Genomic DNA, 18,794 nt, shown 5'->3' with positions numbered 1-18,794 from the left:
GGGTTGACTCGCAAACCCCTCCGCAAATTACACCTAATCCTCTTTCATGCTAGAGGAAAGCATTTTCTGTGTGAAACACTGACACACTTTTGTAGCATGAGCTACATTGGCCACAGTCTCGGCGTTTCGCGTGCTCTATTGCTTGACCATACTGCGCATGCACGAGGAGCAAGTGACGTCACTACGCACAGCTGGCGTGCCTTGCCGCGTGCGCTCGCTGCTGCGGGCTACTGCGCATGCGCGAGGATATTGCGCCGCATGTAGAAATGTGGAGGGATACACAGCTATTGCGCCATGTTCCATGGAGGAAAAACACCAATGGCAATGAACACAATGAACGCCGATGGCCTATGGCTTCAGCGCTGCGTTTCTGGCACAACCTTGTCAATGCCTGCAGCCCACATCTCTCTCTCATCACGCCACGCACCTATAAGCACTATTCAGGAGTCTACTGACCCAGGGAGCCATTATGCGCACTTCCTTTCCTCAAAATGATCAGAGTGTAAAACGTTGTCAACGCCAACACCAGGGAACACAACGAACGCCAATGGCTATGGCTTCACCAACGAGGAGAACAAGAGAAGCCATAAGAAATAAACACTTCACAATTGATACTGCACACTGTCTCGTCTTTAATTTAGTCACAGTTACACATAACAACAAGCTTAACCAAGATATACCAATACCTCACGCTACGCATATCCTTGCATAGCAGAGCTAAGCCACTGCCAATCTTTTTTTACTTTCTAACTTTATTATGAATCTATTATTTTAGGATATATGAAAGTTAGTTATTTCTATGTTTCTAAATTTCTTAAGATGACATAGTCGAGTGATGCTTATGCCAGCCGATGGCGTGGCATGGTCACTTTATGAGCACAAAGAGGCAACGATTTCAAACGGGCTTTATTAAATGCAGACTCAATATTGCACTGAAATATTTCGGAATCGGCATGTCTAATGTTTATGGAAGCAATAAAAATTACAACTGGGCAGCTTCATTTTCTTTTCACGACCCCTTTAAACTCCACCTTACGAGCGAAATGCGATAGTGCTCCATCGTGGTCAAGCATCTATCGATGTAGATGGCACGTCAGCATTCAGTGAATGCGAAGACTCAGAGAGAGCCCCGTACTAGTTGATATTACTGGTTCCATCATGCACGTGTGTTAGGAGCAAGCAGGCGCTTACTCTTTACACCGTACATGCCGGCATCACTTCGCACTGCTCCTGGAGGCCCCCGTGCGCAAGCAAAACTTTCCGACTCGGCTTCCTCAAGGACAACGGTGACGTCACACTTACAGCGCTCCTGGTGGCCTCCATGAGAAGTGAAAAGCTTGCACAAGGTTTTTCACTATTAACAACCCGATGGAGCCGCAGGAGCCCAAGGTCAGCCATGGCAACTTTAGACTGTGGTGACACCGCCTTTTCCACCTTCACTTCATTTTATTTTCCTTAAAGACCCCTCATGGGGTGTTACTTAGGGGGTAGGAATTACATGGTGCAGGCCCTGACAGCAGTCATAAACGTTGATGGGCAAGTTATGGCAGTGATTTGGTGGGGAAGGCTGTTCCAGGAAGTGGCTACTCGACAAAAAAAGAGTAGGTAAAGACTTTAGCATGGGCATGCGGGCGCAGAACTTCAAGAGGGTGACCGATGCGATGGGATCTGCGTGGTGGGGGTGCGCCGATGTAGTGTTCGTCTCAGTGGTGAAAAATAAAACTTGTGAAACAAGACAAAACTAGCAGCGCGACAGCGAGCAGAAAGAGTACACAACCTGATGTAAATTTTAGTGATGTTATGCTGACGTCTTATGAGTATGAAGAGTGAATGAATCTGGTGGCTCTGTTTTGTGCAATTTCGAGGGCACTCATTAAATATGCTTGATGAGGGTTCCCGATGGCCGATGCATATAACAGTTTAGTTATGATGAGCGAAATGTATGCTTCTAGTCTCACATGTTGAGGGCATCTGCAGGTGATGTTTTAAGAAGCCAAGTGTTTTATTAGCCGACGACATAACTGGTGATATCTAAAGTATTCGTATGACTGAACGAGGTCAACAGGGGAGTTATAAATTATGTACTGGAAGATAAAGGATTTCAACGGTGGTTAACGTCCTTATCGACGCCGTTAAGGAGCACGAGTCTCTAAAGCTTTTGCACTTAAAGAAGCTGTAAGAGCAGTGCGCTCCCATTGCCGCCGTGTGGGTGCTGGCGTGCGTTGGGAGTGGGGACAGCGGAGAGCGCCGGTGACGCAGGGCAAAGAGTCCATTTCCTGGAGCAACAGCAGCAGGCAGATGAAGAGAGGGAACATGCAGGAAGAAGCCTCTGAGGGCGGTCTACAGTAGGGGCAGCAGCGCGACTGCATGCGCTCTCCTCTAGCTCGGTCGCAGTGCCTTCCCCACTTCACTTCTAGCTGCGCTGCGCTACATGTGACGGAGGTGGTAGCGGCTGCTTCCGCAGTCATGCTATCAGCGCGGTAGCTTCAAGTAACAGCGACTTCACCCAAATTTATCCCTTAAAATGGTTTCCACTGTCCTTTCGAGTCTTCCTGCGAGAACTGCACATAACGAAAACCAGATTGTAAGGAAAAATCCTGGACTTTTTCCCAGTTCGTTATAATCAGGTTTAACTGTAATGCAATAAGGAATTATTTGCCGCACATATATGAATTGCAGAACATGTATCACATGCCCTAGGGCAATATGCAACGTTTGAAACAAAGAACATGCCATCCCAAAATTTGGTGCCTCCACCTCTTTAAGCATCGCCCAAGTTTTTAATGTGGTAGCATTACTAAGCAGGCACATTTTCCGATTTCGGGCGTTTCTGGAGCCTGCTTTTTGGACCACCTGCTCACCAGGTTGTGGGAAACTTGGCAGGCCTAGTTGGAGGGTGCACCTCGGCCTTCAGGGTAAAGGCCTTTAGGTCAAATGCCTTTAGCACGTAAAGACCTTAACTCTTTCCTTACCACGCCACTGTGCTTCGATCACCGGTGATCGAAAAATTCGAAGCGCTACGGCAGCGCGACCGCGGCCGCTACGGACTTGCTGAGTCATTCGGTTTGTTGTTCACACATTAAACTTCAACTTCCTGTTTAGTTTATATTTTTGCCAAAAAGCGGCAATTTTTGAGACACGCTTGAAGTTGGGTGTGCGGCGTCGGGCGCTCCGAACAAGCCGTCATCATCGGGAATGGCGCTCGCTCGAAAAAACCCGGTTCCACTCAATTCCGCTGCGTTTGCACCACATATTTTTGATGTATCGATTAGCACGGACCCTGACGACGATGCTGTATCGTCAGGTATTGTTTCGAAGCCCAAACTGGGGCAACGAGAGCCCAGAACGCTCGCCTGTGCGTTCAGATTCCTCGTTCCGGTCTGTTTGTGCGAACCGAAGCTCCTCATTGTAGCCGTTACGGTGATGTGGCGCCATCTAAGTTGTTCTCCAGAGACTACAGTTTCGGTTTCTGCATAGAGAGCAATTTTCCCACGACGCGCGAATTTTTGAAACGCCCTTGAAGCGGAGGGTACGGCGCGGACGCTCCGTGCATGGCGTCGGGCGCGCAGACGGCGCGCGCTCGGAAAAACCTTGCTGCGCGCAATTCTACTGCGTTGACTGCAATTATTATCTATGCTACGAGTAGTAGAGTCTCTGGTGACGATGTTGCATTGTCAGATTTTGGTTCAGACGCTGTAACTGCGCAAACCGATCCCGGAACGTTGGCCTGATAGTTTCGCTTTCTTTTTCCTGTCCGCTTGTGCGGGCGTATCTGGTTTGTTGTTCAGACGGTTAGTTCCAATTTCGGCCTAGTTCGTAATTTCCCCGCCAGTCGTGCATTTTTGAAGTGCCCTTGGAGCATAGGCTTATTGCGACATAATACGCGGTGAGGATGGCGTCGCGTCGAGGTCGGGCGCTTCGCGCGCTCGGAAGAGTCCCGCTGCACGTGATTCTCCAGCCTCTGCAGCTGATTTTCAAGATCCTCCGAGCAGCAGTGCCTCGGACGAAGATGTTGTAACGTCTGATTTCGATTCTGCAGCTACATCGCAGCTATACTTATCGCATACTATATATCGCAATATCACACCTATACTTGTTGTGTTTTATATTTTTTTTTGAATTTTTGACGTAAATTAAATAAGTTTTGATTTGTATTTTTTAAACCACGCTTACCAAGCTTTCGTTTGGCGCATAACATTACACTTCCAATTTTTTTTTGTTGGACTGTAAAAATCATATAAAGGGCACTCTCAAACGAGCCTTTTCAAGAGGCATGAAGAAAAAAAATTCTAGCTCGAAAACTATTCAAGTTATAATTTTCAAACTTTAATGCCATATTTTAGAAAGAATTTGAATTGTTTTGTAGTTTCTAGAATTTTTTTAGTACAAGTGTTTGGAAAGTTATTCTCATATAAACACAAAACTTTTCTTCTTTTTTACTTTTTGTTGTGTTTACTGATTTTTTTTCACAGCATTTCAAGCAGAATATGTGCTCAAATAAATTTCATTATAAAGCGCATTCTATCTGAATTATTGTTATGCATTTTATATAATTTTATCTATCACACCTTTTCTAAAAAAAAATTTTGTCTGAGACATGTGAAAAATGGTCGTTTTTCCCATGGTAAGGAAAGAGTTAAGTGCCCACCGTAGCTAGTGCTACAGCATGACAAATGAATGAGGGTTAGCATTTCACACACTGACCTTTTCCAGGCTGAGGTCAATGAAGAGCTCCTGGAGGAGGGTGCGAGCCCCTAGCCTATACCTGTAGCGTGACATGAGCAGGCAGACCTCCGAGTAAAGGCACACATCCTGAAAGGCGCCGGGGTACTTCTGCTTCAGCCTGAGAGAAGAGAAAAGCCTCACTCTCAAACTCTCACTACAATGACCTCAGTTGCATGGCAGAAAGCAATAGTTGGAGGTGGTGAACATTTCAAGCTGCAATGCTTTGAAAAAAAAAAGCATGTGTAAGGACCACACCCAAACTTCCCACTACCCACATGGGAATAGCCTCCAAAATTCACGTGCCATGGCCTCCGGCTCCGGCTGGATCAGCTCTGGCTGCAAGCTATGGTGCGCTTGATCGCAGAGACAACGCACGCGCACCGAAGCTTCCAGGTGCTGCCCACGGACGGTGCCAGAGGCCATGGGTCATCATCATCATCGTCAACTTTTTCCTCCGCCACAAGCTTCCACTATTCATATCGGCATCAGTATCACCAGCTCCAGCTTTTTGTGGCTGTGTCAAAGGCATGATGCACGGTAGTTGTCGTAGTGTGTCAGTTCACCGCAGTTGTGGTTATCGTGTGCTCCTGTTGAGCGTTGCAATTTTAGCACGATGGGCAAGCACCATGATAGCTACATGGCTGAGAGTTTGCTCTCAAACACTGAAAGCGTGCGGTGGGCAGGAAATTTGATGTGGCCGACTATGGTGCAACTAAAAGGAATGAGCGTGCCACATTCTTGTGCTCTTCCCATACTCTCCATCGCCCCTGGCTGTGAATTGCTCCGCTCACATATACCCTCCCTCTTCCATAGTAACTACACTCCAGATGATTTCCGTCATAACCACCTTCTGGTTATGCGCTCCTCAGCTATCATTACCCTCACCCTCCAAGGTAACCCTCATCTTTCCCTTTCCCATAATTACCAACCTCTGGTCATGCCGACAACTACTACAACGCTTAACCCAGGGCCTTTACCACCTGTCGCTGTGAAACACACTCGATGCTCACATGAGTAGAGCCTGTTCAGAGCCCTTCATGATGACTGAGCTGTTGAGGTTGGTGATGTACTTGAGCATCTCCCGCCTGATGGCAATTGGGTCGTAGTCATTGTCGCTCGACCTCCGGTTCTTCCCTGCATCAAGGATGCACAGCGTAAGAAATCAGGCCGCAACAAATGAAAATTCTGCATACCAGTGCGCACTCAATGTGTGCGCACAACCTCCACATTTGGCAGAACATTCATGTATGATTAATGAAAGGCTAAACTCAAAAGTTGATACAAAAGACAGAGGAGAGGCATACTGATGGCAATAGAACACACAGGAAGTGTGCAAGCCTCACATCAGCACTTCCAACAAGGCAAGCATGGGTTGGTCGAAGTAACTGACAAGCTGCAATACCTCGGACAAAAAAACACGACTCATGGAACTAATTTTCAGGACAGCGGACAGACAGCCTTTTATGAGGGCCACTATATCTCCCGCAATGTCGCTCGTTGTGCCCGTCATTAGTAGTGGGGACTGAGTTCCACCACCAGTAGGAGGTGCCGTGTTGGGTTTAATGATGGCAGCCAAGGCCATCATGCGCCAAGAAGTTTACATTTATTGTGGTGTAGAAACCATAAGAACATCAGTTTGTAAAGCCAAGTGATGACTAAGAACAAAAATTTTAGAAATGGCTAATAGTGCTAGCTTTAAAGAAAGACGGGTAACCTCTGCAACCATCCTTGGCTGGATAATTATGTCGAGGCTCCCAACTAATTAAATAAAGACCTCAGCCTTCTTCTCAGGAATGAGACAGTGGCTGAGGTGTGGTTAAAAAGTCTGCTTGCTGTAATAAATTAACTATATTTTATTAAATCCACAATTTGTTTAAAGCATCTGCTCTATTTAAAAGCTTAAAAATCTGTGAAATGTCAACAAGTGCATCTTCACCAAAGAGCCAGCACTGTAAAACAAACTGCAAAATGCTTTTTTCTCAGTGTTTTGAGTTTTCTGCATGAAAATAAAGCATGGTTTACTGTTGGCTCATCTTTGCATAATTCACATTGGGGCTTGTTTTGTCAGTTGGGAATTATGCGTGAGGTGTGTCCTATATGAAGACGGCAGATAATCAATACTTCCTTGAAATGTTCCTGGTGAGTGCAGGACTTCCACTCACCTAAAACTGGTTTTACAAAGTGTAGTTTGTTATCTACTTCGTTCTTCCATGCGGACTGCCATTTTTGTCTTACGTTGCGATGAACTAAGCTTATGCAATCTTTAAATGGTATATTTACTTTGATTTGCTCGCCACGAGCTTGAGCAGCGCAGAAGTCCACTCTCTCGTTGTCTTAATTCTGATACGACTCGGTGCCCAGCAGAGTTTTATGTTTTGTTTTTGAGCTCTGAGTCTGTGTTCTCGTTTACTATTTTTTCAACGGCTACACAGACAGCTTAAAATATGGCAGTGAGGATGGATGCACACTGTGGAAGCCTTACTATTTCATTGCAATTCCCTTGTACCACTGCGCTTCCAACGTAAACATCTGTTTTTGGACCATCTGTGTAAAAGGCTTTGAAAGTACTGTAAAAAAAATACATGTATTATGTGTTCTGGTGGAGTTTGTATTTGATGGAACTGTGTAAAAGTGAAATAACAGATTGCAGGGAGATTGTACCATGGAGGCAGTGGATCTCACCTTTGAGCAATGCCAGGTGATGTGTCTAGTACACCGAGTTTTGGCACATCTCTTCAAAACGCAAGAGCAGAGGCCGGGTAGCTTGCGGTTTGTTGTTAAACACTGTTCTAGATGGGCACTTAATTATTTGCTGACAGAAGTGTTTAGGGGTTCACTACATAAATGCTTCATACATACATTCTAAAAATCCTATTAGAATGTATGAACACGTGAGTGCGGTTCTGTCTGTAAGTGATGGTTCATTAGTTTCTACACAAAGACTATTTATGGGCGACGTCCTGTTTGCACCAGATGAAGGACACAAACCTAAGTTATTTACTGGATCCAGTCATTTAAGGTACGATGGTCTTGCTGACCAATACACTATACATATATAATCCAGGGTCTAGTCGGCTTTTGGACTCAGTTGGACCCCTCAGGTGTGCCACAGCAATAACCAAAGCATCACAACCACCATGCACGTAGGCCAGGACGACCGTCCAGGGCATTGGCCCACGCCACACAAGTGCGTTTGCACGAAGATCACTGCAGCTGGTACCAAACCATGACACAAAAAAGCTAGTTCTAGAAAACTTTGTTTGTGCACAGTGCCTACCACAACGTGGAAGGCGAGAACCTAAAGTCCACACCTTGTGATGCACTCTGGCAGTGCTAAACACTGACAAACACAGCCTAAAACGGCACCGAAAGCTGCGCAAACCGTTCAGCCGTGTCCGCCACTCCGCAAAAGAGTGGCCACTAGTCTGCTGCGCCCCCACACTCTCTGCCAGAGTGGGCGGTCAGTGTCAACACCTAAAATATTCTTACACCGTGGCCCCACCAGTGGAAGCACGTGCCATCACAGGGCAGTGGTGCATAGCTTAACCACTGCACCACTGTGCCAGGAGTGGTATGAAGGCTCCCATGGATCTATGAATGTAAAATAAAGAATGACCAATCCCGCATATATGGCACATTAACCTATTAACGCTACCACGTCATATCTTTAAGGCGGAGCTTAAGTGTCCCCTCTAATCCTTCAAAACTCTGCAGGACTCAAAAAACGGTTCAAACAATTGGACAGCCCGAAAAATCCGTGAACTTAAAAAAAAAAAACAATTTATTGCAAAAAACCGGCTTCGAAAAAAGCAAAATTCACCTTTTCCCAAGTTCCGTGAGCCAGACTAATGCTTCAGGCCTGTCTGCACCACCCATACCAGATTGCAGCGCGGCAATGGATCATGCCACTCTATGTGCACTGCATGAAGCAAGAACACAGCCTATTTTCCTGAACAGTGACCGTCACAGGAAGAAATAAGCGCAGCCCCTCCACCTGCCCCGCACTACGGGCGGCTTGGCAGTGGTGGCTAGCCTCGAGTGCTTTCCTTTGCAGGCTCCTTTGATGGAATTGAAGAGTGTGCTATTCATTTGAAATGGCAACACTGAGGAACAAATAGACAGGACTATCCAAGCCGCTTCATCCGAATTACTTCCAAATGGTGGTAGTTATTTGTGATGGCAATGCTTGCTTGCGACTAAGCTATGTTGAAAAGACATTTTTGGTCTAAAGATGATCTTCACAGCATGGCTGGCATCTTTGTCCGAAAAATCCAACGTTTGGACATCACAGAGTCTGAAATATCGGTCGTGAACACAAACATGTTCCTATCAGGTGCGTGACGGTTCCCCAATAAAATCTGAAATATAGTGCAAGTCCGAATTAGTAGGGTCCAAAAAATTGACCGGCTAGTTAGCACAAAGATAGGAGCTTCCTACTAATCAATTTCCACACAAAGCACACTCAAGTGCTGACTTGCAAGTAAGATGCGATGAGCAACCAGCCAGTGTCAAACCATGAACAGCAATAAAGACGCGTGGTGTGGATGGGAAAAATGTTATAGGCACAGTGCATGTATGCCAGACATTTCCTTTAGGGCCAGTAAGCTACGTGTTTGAGACTAGACCAGGTACCCTCTACTGCTACCTGCCGGAGCCCGGCCCGGTTTCTCAAATACCGTATTTACTCGCATAATAGGCGCACTTTTTTTCCAGAAAATCCGGCTCAAAGTTCGGGGTGCACCTATTACGCGGGGTAAAATTTCCGGAAATTTTTCAACTCGCAAAATTGAACACACCGCGTAAACCCACTCGAGTACGGGCTGCACCCCGTTCTCGCGAAGAAAATGTAAAAAAAAAATGATCCGTGTAAGGGCCGCACCGAAACTTTCCACGACACACGCGGGAATAGCCTTCGGAATGCACGCGCCGAGGCCTCGGCGATCGGCTCCGGCTGCACGCAACGGGCACTTGATCGCGGTGGCCACACATGTGCACAGGAGCTTCCAGAGGCCGCCCACTTGGCCATGCTCATCATCATCATCATCATTTTCCTCCGCCGCGAGCTTTCGCTATCTATATCGCCATCAGCATCTCCAGCTCGTTTTTTTTTGTTGTTGTTGCTATCAAGTGCCGGGATTAGCGATAGCGCGATTGTTCATCGTGGTTTATGGCTTTGCCGCGGAGCGTTGCTGTTTTAGCTCCACGGGCAAGCACCTTAACAGCTACACGGCTGGGAGTTTGCTCTCGAACACGGCAAGCGTGCGGCAGATCGGAAAATACGACGTGGCCGAGAAGTGCGGCAGGTGTGACTGTGGCGTCCCTAAATTTTCGTACGCGACTCCAAGCGCCGAAGTTTTCGTGGGCCTAAGTCGGGAACGTTTCCGGCTGGAGATGAAGCTTTCCAAACAGACGTTTAAAGTGAGCATCCCTGAAAACTGTGTGCGGCTGTTCTACGCGATGCCATTGTACGTGCTGTGGGTCCGCAGCAGCTGCGACGGCAGCAGCACTAGTAGGGACTAGTAGTCAGTTCAGCAAAAACTTTGTTAAAATAAAGATTGGGATGCGGGGGGGTGGCGAGGCGTCGTCTTGCAATCGTGTAAATACAGTATTGATCACAGTGCCAAGTTCGGGGCGCGCCTATTATGCGAGTGCGCCTATTACGAGAGTAAATACGGTACACGCCTGGGCCCAGCCCGAGCCTGAGGAAGCTCTCACCTATCTGGCCCGTCCCGGCCCACCCGCTTGTCGGGCCGGGCTCAGACCCGAAACAATGCAAAAGCTGTAAGTGCACTACAGAAACACAAATGTTGTCGTTACTATGATTTTCAGCTAAAAATACTGCACCGTTGATATGATAGAGGTCTAAAATTCTTTAGTTTCTGCTTCTGGTTGAGTTGGTGTTTTTTTTTTTAAATTTTTTGCCCAGAACAGTGCCTTGAATGCAACACATACCAATTTTCTGAAAGCAATCAACTGAAGTCAATTTTCTGCCTCTTAGTTTAGGATTTAATTTTCACAAGCTTGTGTCACACAGCCTGTGACATTGCAATCGGTTCGCCACCAGCATAAAAGAAGTAATGCGAGACCACAAGGTAGTGAGGTGTCTGCATGCCTCTGTTCAAGCAGCTGCTTCTCCCACCGTCGCTAGTCTCTTACCATCCAGTAACAACCCAGGAATATCAACGGGGCCTGAAGATGTCCACTTCTACAAGCCCCATACTTCACTAAAACAGAGTTTTAATGCGGTCGTATCTCAGACAATTAGTTTTGTAGAATTAAAAGGCACAAAAATTGAAAATAAAAGAGAAAGAAAAAAGGGAGGACTTGACAGACAAAAGAGAGAAGTCTCAAATATTGTGCCACACATTATGAAGAGTGCGCAGCACAAATACAGATGCTGAAAGGAGAGAAACCACTATGCATTTATTGGATGCACACTCCAACGCAGAGATCTGCCTGCATGCGCAGCCTCCTCTATGTCCCGGGGGAGCACCACGATGAAACAGAAATATATAATACTAAGATGGTTATCAGGAAATATGAAACTCTGTAATCTCGAGCCCGGAACATTACAGAGCCGAGGAGCATGCTGGGGACGAGATAAGTGAGATGCATTCAGAGCAGCGAAGATAGCCTCACAGTTCTTGTTTGTCTCAGGTTATACCCAAATGATTAAAGCAAAATGTTGCTTCCTTTTGTGTGCACACACTGTCCTTATGCTTCATGCATATCAACTTCGCAAAGCTAAGAAGGTGCTAAGCAAAAGTACTGTGTTGATACGACTTTCAGTGCTTCAGAACTTGAGAGCTTTGCAAACAGAGATGTAAATGCTGTTTGCCAAAACTATTTTGTGTTTTCTGCACTGTTTCCATTTTTTTGCACGCCGAGCCTGTACAATGCTTTACTTCAGACCCCTGCTGTACATGATCCACGAATGGGTTTGTACACATCACATTTTCACAAGCAACAACCGCACTTTGGTGCCATTTAGGTCAGCAACTCAGAAACAACAACTGACATTTACCAGCTGTCCCCCATTTCCTTTCTTCTCCAGATTAGTGACGCCTCAGTACACGTCCCATCTGCAGCACCATGCTGCCAGAAGCCGTGTGTTTTGACCACCAGACCAGCTCCACATGCGATGATGACGTGGCCTGGGAGAGCTCTATATACTCCACTCTTAACTTGGCCAACTTGTTCTCTCACTAGCTTTCTGAAGCATCAGTACAACCTTAAATCCCAGCTTCAAACAGTGGCCATTAGCAAGAGACCATAGCACAGGCATTGCTGGTAACCAATACTCACTGGTTTGACTAGAACGAGAGAACGGGAAGGCCTCAACAACAGCATCACGATTCTCCCCACCACTGCCATTTTCTTCAATTGTTGGAACCGGACTCACTGAAAGAAAGGAGGCCAACACCAGGTGGTTAGCTGTAAGTCTCCTAAGCCAAATGATGGCTACTTTCCAAGGCCTACAAATCATTCATGGTGAAGCACAATACAGCAGGTAAATCATCCAATTACTGGAGATGATATAAGCAGCAAGCACCACAGCAGCATGCATAATCTTAAACACCAGCACTGTGAAGAAAATGGAAACGGAATGAAAGAGCCTTTATAATCTCCTCCACACTGAATACACACACTGACAGAGTGCAAGCCTGTCTATGCCGCTCCGAGATTAACCGAAAGGCATAATCTTCAGCTAGCCATCCGATCGATAACTTGCACCCCCTGCAAATAGGACTTCTGAAGAATTTCAGCCGCACCCGTCCATGCGGTAAGCACTACAAAAATACACTGAGCGTGCCTTGATAGAGAGTGAGGCAAAAATAGACGCTTGCAGCAGCTATCATGCACAGACGATCCTTGAGCTTTGGCTTGCGTGCCTTCTTCTTGTGGCCTGCCCTTTAAAGCATCACTTTGTAATGCATTCCTCAGTTTTGCGCTGTTGTCGGCTGTGTTCAGAGCACACACCTTTGCAGAGCACCCCGATGCTGTGGCGTGAGCAAAGTTACGCTACGTTTATGTTTTGGTGGCAGCCACAACTGCAACAGCAAACTAGGCAGAGCACCACGCACGGTAGTAGCGATATGGCAGGTTTCTGGAACGTTCATTACACATTATAGTATTACGCGCTCGGAGTGGGTTTTGTTGGTTTCACTGACTGGAGTGCACTGACGTTGTGCCAGTCCTGGGCTCACAGGTTCCTATTCAATGCACATTCATATTCGTTCAGTGCATATTCAACAACACAGAACTTGAATTTTGCCGCCATATTGAGCAAGAACAATGCATGAAACACAAGGTACCTTCTGAATTGCAGCATGTGTAAAGTCAAACAGAGGTGATGCCAAAATCTAAAATTTCCAGAACATGGCTGGACAGGATGTGGCATTGATCAATTGAGAAAATTTGTAATACTCTGGAATGCACTACATGGAGGTTCGTTACATCTAGTTTTAACTGCAACAGCAATTCAAGTAATGAATGCCGTGAGCATTAGATGACTCACTGGCTGGACGAAAAAAGTACCTTCCGCACAATGTCATTCATAAGTGGTAGTAAGGAAAGGCAGCTACTTGGTAACCACAGGTTGGTCACTTGTACTTCACTCAAACTCAAGATAATCAGCAGCAGTGATGACATGGCACAACTCAAGGTGAAATCAGGTTTTCCTATGTGGCTCAGCCAAACATTAATAACCAGGGTGCCTAGCATGCTACTCCTTCCGAGTTCCCTAATTTTTCCATGTTTTCCCTGACTACTTTCTTTCTCTTTATTTGTTCCTTTCTGTTACAGAAAGCCGGAGCGAAAGCTAAAGGCTGCAGTGCCTGACAAAGGCTTTCGCTCCGGATGACATTCAGCGAGCAGGTAAAGAGCACACAATCAGTCAAACCCCCCTGACTACAAGTGATTTTAAAGGGGTCTGCGCCCACATGGTGCACACGCGCCAGAACCGGCATGGCAGAGTGCATCAGTCAGTGGAGGGAAGAGTGACTGCAGCCGCTCCTCTATGCATGAAATTCACCAGTCAAGGGTGACGGCGGGAACACAAGGTGAAGAAGCTAGCACGATTCCTGATATGGGTTGGTGCTGGGCGCGTAGGCGTGCGACGCATACACCTTGCAGATGCCCATGGATACAATCGCAATTAAGACCACTTGTCAGAGGTCCTACAAATAGGTCTCGCACCCTTTGCAAAAATGTGTTGCCTCCACACGTAGGTCGCCTGCCAAAATTTCTGCTGGCCATTTTTCAACACAGCTTTAGTGAGTGTGGCAGAGTTTTGAACCAGAGTTTTCTTTTAGTGGCTGGTGAAGGTAGATATCCCTTCACTGGTGGAGCGAGGTCAACTTGCTAGGGCCAGTGCACTACTGCCAAACATACAACATGACTTGCAAAGCTTGCCCCTTTCAGACCCATTTAAAATTTTAAATAAAAACAAATATTTTCCCACTTAAATAGTATACCCAGGCCTCAACAAAGCTTATTCTTTGGTTTTCGAATGGAACACACCAATGGTTAACTCTTTACATGAATGCACAAAACTTCTTACACACTATCAAAATATTGAAAATTGTGATATTAAAATACCTCGATCTGTGAAACCGACACTCTAGGGTTCAAGGCATACTTTTCTTTGTCAAACATCCACATTACCTTAGAAATTCAGAAAAAAAAAGTTGATATTATTACCAGTGACAAAACCTGCCTGCAAGAAAATGAAGGGGACATGCTTTCAAACTATTTTGAGAAATAATTACTGCGTTTACTACACGGCAAAAAAAAAAAAAGCCTTATTTGTAACATGAAGGATGCTAAATTGTCTGAAACAAAGAAAGCACTGCTAGGTCAGCACATTTTGAGAAAAAGCTTGAAGAGTTTGCAATGTACACAAAAGTGTACAAAGGGCCTTAAGGGGAAACGCGGGTCGAAAAACAGATTTTCATTAAGAAAATCAGCTTTGTGTTTCTGAGTGTTTCATCAACACTGATCCCTCCTCCTTCACCTATAAAAAAAACGAGAGCTGGAAATGATCAGGAAATCATTAACTAACTTGTTTAAAGCACTCTAGGTGGCAAGGAAAGCTGCAGACCTGACCCATTTTCAAGCGAGGCAAGCATCAAATAGCGGCATCGCACGCCATTGGGCTCGTGCCAGGCTTACGTCTTTTCCCTTGAAGACTGGCTCTGCCGCTTTACTGACTCCCAGGAAGTGATAATAATAATAATAATAATAATAATAAAAAAACATCTCCCCGCCAACACCGAGCGCTTTCACTGGACCATTGCCTCCTCTATAAGATGCCTGTTGTGTCGGTCACGTTCCCATTGGAGCTGCGCTGTCATCAGTTGCAAGGCTTTACCGGTAGCTGGCGCTAGGTACCGCCTGCAACATCATCACACCACCCGTATCCCCGGCGGTGGTGGACGTAGCGTGGTGGTGCCATGGCAACCACGCTCGGTGTCGCGCCCTGTCTGTGGTGACGTGTTAACTGCTGCTTGCTGCCGCAACATCAAATAGATTCTCACAGCAACCATAGCTGTCCTCTTTTTATTATGGCACTACCCGCATATTGCAAACAGCGTTATGCTGCTACTTTGCAAGACATCATATATTTAGCGTGAAAGTAAGGACTATTTGCAGGTGTGCAAGTCGTTGCTGGTTGTGGTCCCGAAAGTGAGAGTTTTGAGTCAGTTTCACGCACTACATCGTGTGTACGTGTTCGCAACAGTGCGCTTCTGAGAGCTCACAATTTTCAGTTGAGCTTCTGCTCGCTTCTGGTATACTTTTGTATCCACACAGACATCTGAATCGCAATCTTGTCACACCCACTGAGCGGCTGACGCTGGGCAGCTGAAGAGTTCGGTGTACCAGTGGACGGTGACTTCCGGGATATACTGTCATTTTCGGCCCCTTCTGCTCGGCTTTATTTCTGGTCACTGACTACACTAGATACTGCAACTGGTTTCAGCAGCCGTCTTTCAAATCTGGGGGCAGAAAATGCAAGCTCCAGATGGTGGAGTAGTCCCAGTCTTTCAAACAGTCATTGTTCACATAAATTGCCCTCAGATGGCATTTCATGACAATGCACCGGGTTCTCTTCTCTGGTGAGCTGACTTACATTACGACACGCAGCAGTAATGCAAGGTGACGAGGAGCCAAGTTGGTGCATGACACTGAACTGCAGGAGTGCATATGCCTGCCACTATGTAGCGGCAAAACCCATTGAAATAATGAAGACTGCTTCAAAAAATAAAATTCTGCTTCTTGGCATTATATTCACATTAAAATACATGCTTTTTCATGAACATAAAGGCGCAGTTGTTTTCGTCTGCTAATCTTAACTGACAGCAATGCACTCTTCACGGTCATGAGACAAGTGTTTGCGGCCCATCACAGCAAGAAGACGACGCTTGTGTGCTCCTTTCGTCCGTGATGGCTGTTTCAAATATATAGACTTGGAGGCCACGCAACATTGCTTTAGGGTTGTAAGCTATGTCAAAAGATGGCGCTCACTACCTCCCGCTTTGGGGGACAGAACAGGAAATGGTTTGGCAGGAGGTTTTCAGTGCATGCAGCAGGCATCTTATACAGGAGGCAATGACTGGACCTTTAAATCACGTGGTGCGATTTCTGGCTGCCAGCGCGGAATGCGGCCACAGCTCGTCTGCTCTTCTTGAGACGCACAGCTCTCTCAATATGTTCCCAAGCTTTCACACATCAGTCTGCTCCTCGTCTCAATGAATGCTGAGAAGAAAACGTGATTTTTGATCTCGAAAGTATTGGTCGAAGCACAAGTTCAACGGAACCCGTCGCAAAATATGCAGCATACAATGGAGACATCCGTGGCAGCTAAGCCTAACCTCGGTTCGGAGCTGGCTGGACGGTCAAGATTTATTGACAGCATTGACGAATTCGTCACTGCATCAGAGAGAAAACTAACAATCTTTGAGAATGAAGACAGGAACGGTGAGGAGTTGGCAAGCAATTTTATCTGCGAGACTGGCGCCTTGAACGTACTGGTGAGTGGCGCAGCATGCCCGCAGTGTTCACGGTGCGAATTTTCGATCCAAGAATTGATTGATAAGTGGAAAGGACTCGCATCGTTTCTGGAGTTGTGTTGCAACAATGCAGTGTGTTACACATCCGCTCTGTTGTTGACACATTCGTCGTGGCATGCCGCGACGCTAACAATGGAGTGCACTCTTCTGCCAGCCCAAAAGGGAGTTTTGCCATGAACGGCAAGGCACCGGTTGTAGCGCGAGCAATTAGAGCTGGACACAACTCATCTGATTCTGTGTGGTTCTTGGTTTACCAAAGCCAATGCACCATAAGTGATTCAACGCCCCAGTACACACACCTATTCTCACAACCAGACAGGCCAAGACAATGCTGCCCATCTAAAAGGCTGACAGAGGAACAGCTAGTCACTCGCTGTGTCAAAGGAAAAACTCAAAATGCAGCCATATCATTGAACAATAAGATTTGGCTGTTGTGCCCCAAGATGAGGTTTGCCTCGCACATCATTCTGGAGATGGCAACAGCACTCGCTCTCCTGTGGTTTAGCCAAAGTTACAAGGACTGTAAACAAGTTCCGAAGGAAGTGGGAGTGTTTCCCTCAAGGGTTGCGCTGAGCAAAGATTGTGACAAGAGGATTTCCAGTATGCCAACGAAGTATGCCAACGAAGCAGACAGCGGAGGCAAGGTCCCATCACTGCCGTCTAGCAAAGAAGGTCGTCTTGAGGATGCTGTTCACAAAAACTCTGAGGGAATAACATATGGCACGAGTGAATTGTAAAGTTCTGCACTGGATCTAGATACCCTGACCTACACTGAGCATTTTTCATGCATATAGCACTGCTACAACAGAAATAAACAACTTTTGTAACTTTAAATCGCATTTTTCTCAACTTCTTATTTTGGGCCAAACACGGCTTTTAAGCACAAGATTTTGTGTACTTGTTGTAGTCCAATTAAGACCAAATTTGCCCTCCATGCACCTGTCTAGGTTTTAATGCAATAAAATTTTCAAAGTACTTGGACACCAGCCACCAAAAATGAAGCACCAGATATAAAATTCTCTCAAAATCTTGTATGCCAACGGAATGACATTATTTTGGTTATCAGCACTCAGTGGAGTGTTAGGGACAAGAAAAATTATTTTGTATTGCTCTACCATGCTGCACAAACATGCACGGTTTTTCACTTATGCATAGCACTAAGAAAATGAAAGCATCGAGCTATATTGAAACTAAAAACATAATTGAAATGAGGAGAACGAGATCTATAAGGGGAACAATTTTCACTTGCCTACTAGTAAAAAAAAAAAAATGCCAATGTGATCAGATCACATGTTAGGCACTTGTATAGTTATGTCGCGATTCACGGCGGGTTGTTTGGTTAATTTCAGTTAGTCATTTTCCCTGACCTACCAAGCCAGAGCACCCGGGTTCGAACCCGACCGCGACGGCCGCATTTCGATGGAGGCAGAACACAAAAGGATCCCGTGTGCTGTGCAATGTCAGTGCACGTTAAAGATCCCCAGGTGGTCATAATTATTCTGAGACCTTCACTACTGCACCTCTCTCTTCTTTCACTCCAACCTTCCTCCCTTCCTTCACTTCAGGTGTCTGTTGAGATATGCAAGACAGATACTGCGCCATTTCCTTTCCTTAAAAACCAATTTACCAGTTTCCCTGACAATTCCCTGACTTTTCCAGGTCACTGTAGCCAATCAGTGTGACCAAAGAGCAGCCTTCACACCTGCACTGCTATCGGCATGCTTCTCCTTCATCTTGGCAACTCGTTCAACGCTGCGGCACAGCAAGCAGTCCTGCGGGGTGTGCAGCTCAAAGCCATCATCCCGCTGTCCAATATTCTCCAACGAGCTGGCCACCTTCTCCTCACCACTGGGCAGCTGCACTGGGTCGCCATGAACCTGCACAGAGAAGAGGGTGCTCACGTTAAAGAACACACATTTCAGCACCACCTGCTTCTGTGTGAGGGGCTTAATGGATCAAATCAGACCCGTAACCCCACACACGACCTACGTAAACGAG

The 18,794-nt window shown here is 46.2% G+C and overlaps 1 protein-coding gene across 3 annotated transcripts in view; it reads right to left on the bottom strand.

Annotated features, from left to right (window-relative positions):
• rictor (rapamycin-insensitive companion of Tor) overlaps positions 1-18,794 on the bottom strand; it is a 149,900-nt gene that overhangs the window by 25,832 nt on the left and 105,274 nt on the right. For 2 of the 3 annotated variants that reach the window (XM_089587658.1, XM_089587669.1), the window contains exons 23-26: positions 18,499-18,673; positions 12,031-12,126; positions 5,736-5,859; positions 4,705-4,843 (exon numbers count right to left, since the gene is read on the bottom strand). In XM_089587658.1, coding sequence (XP_089443784.1) covers positions 4,705-4,843; positions 5,736-5,859; positions 12,031-12,126; positions 18,499-18,673 — 534 coding nt within the window. Of the gene's footprint in view, positions 1-4,704; positions 4,844-5,735; positions 5,860-8,545; positions 8,645-12,030; positions 12,127-18,498; positions 18,674-18,794 lie in introns of those variants that run through there. The other variant, XM_089587681.1, reaches the window with a different exon arrangement.

Source organism: Amblyomma mixtum, chromosome 1, assembly GCF_055824585.1.
Source record: "Amblyomma mixtum isolate Tamu chromosome 1, ASM5582458v1, whole genome shotgun sequence".
In the NCBI taxonomy this organism is placed as follows: domain Eukaryota; kingdom Metazoa; phylum Arthropoda; class Arachnida; order Ixodida; family Ixodidae; genus Amblyomma; species Amblyomma mixtum.
The sequence above is the reverse complement of the archived record's forward strand: the minus strand, read 5'-3'. Positions and strand labels throughout refer to the sequence as shown.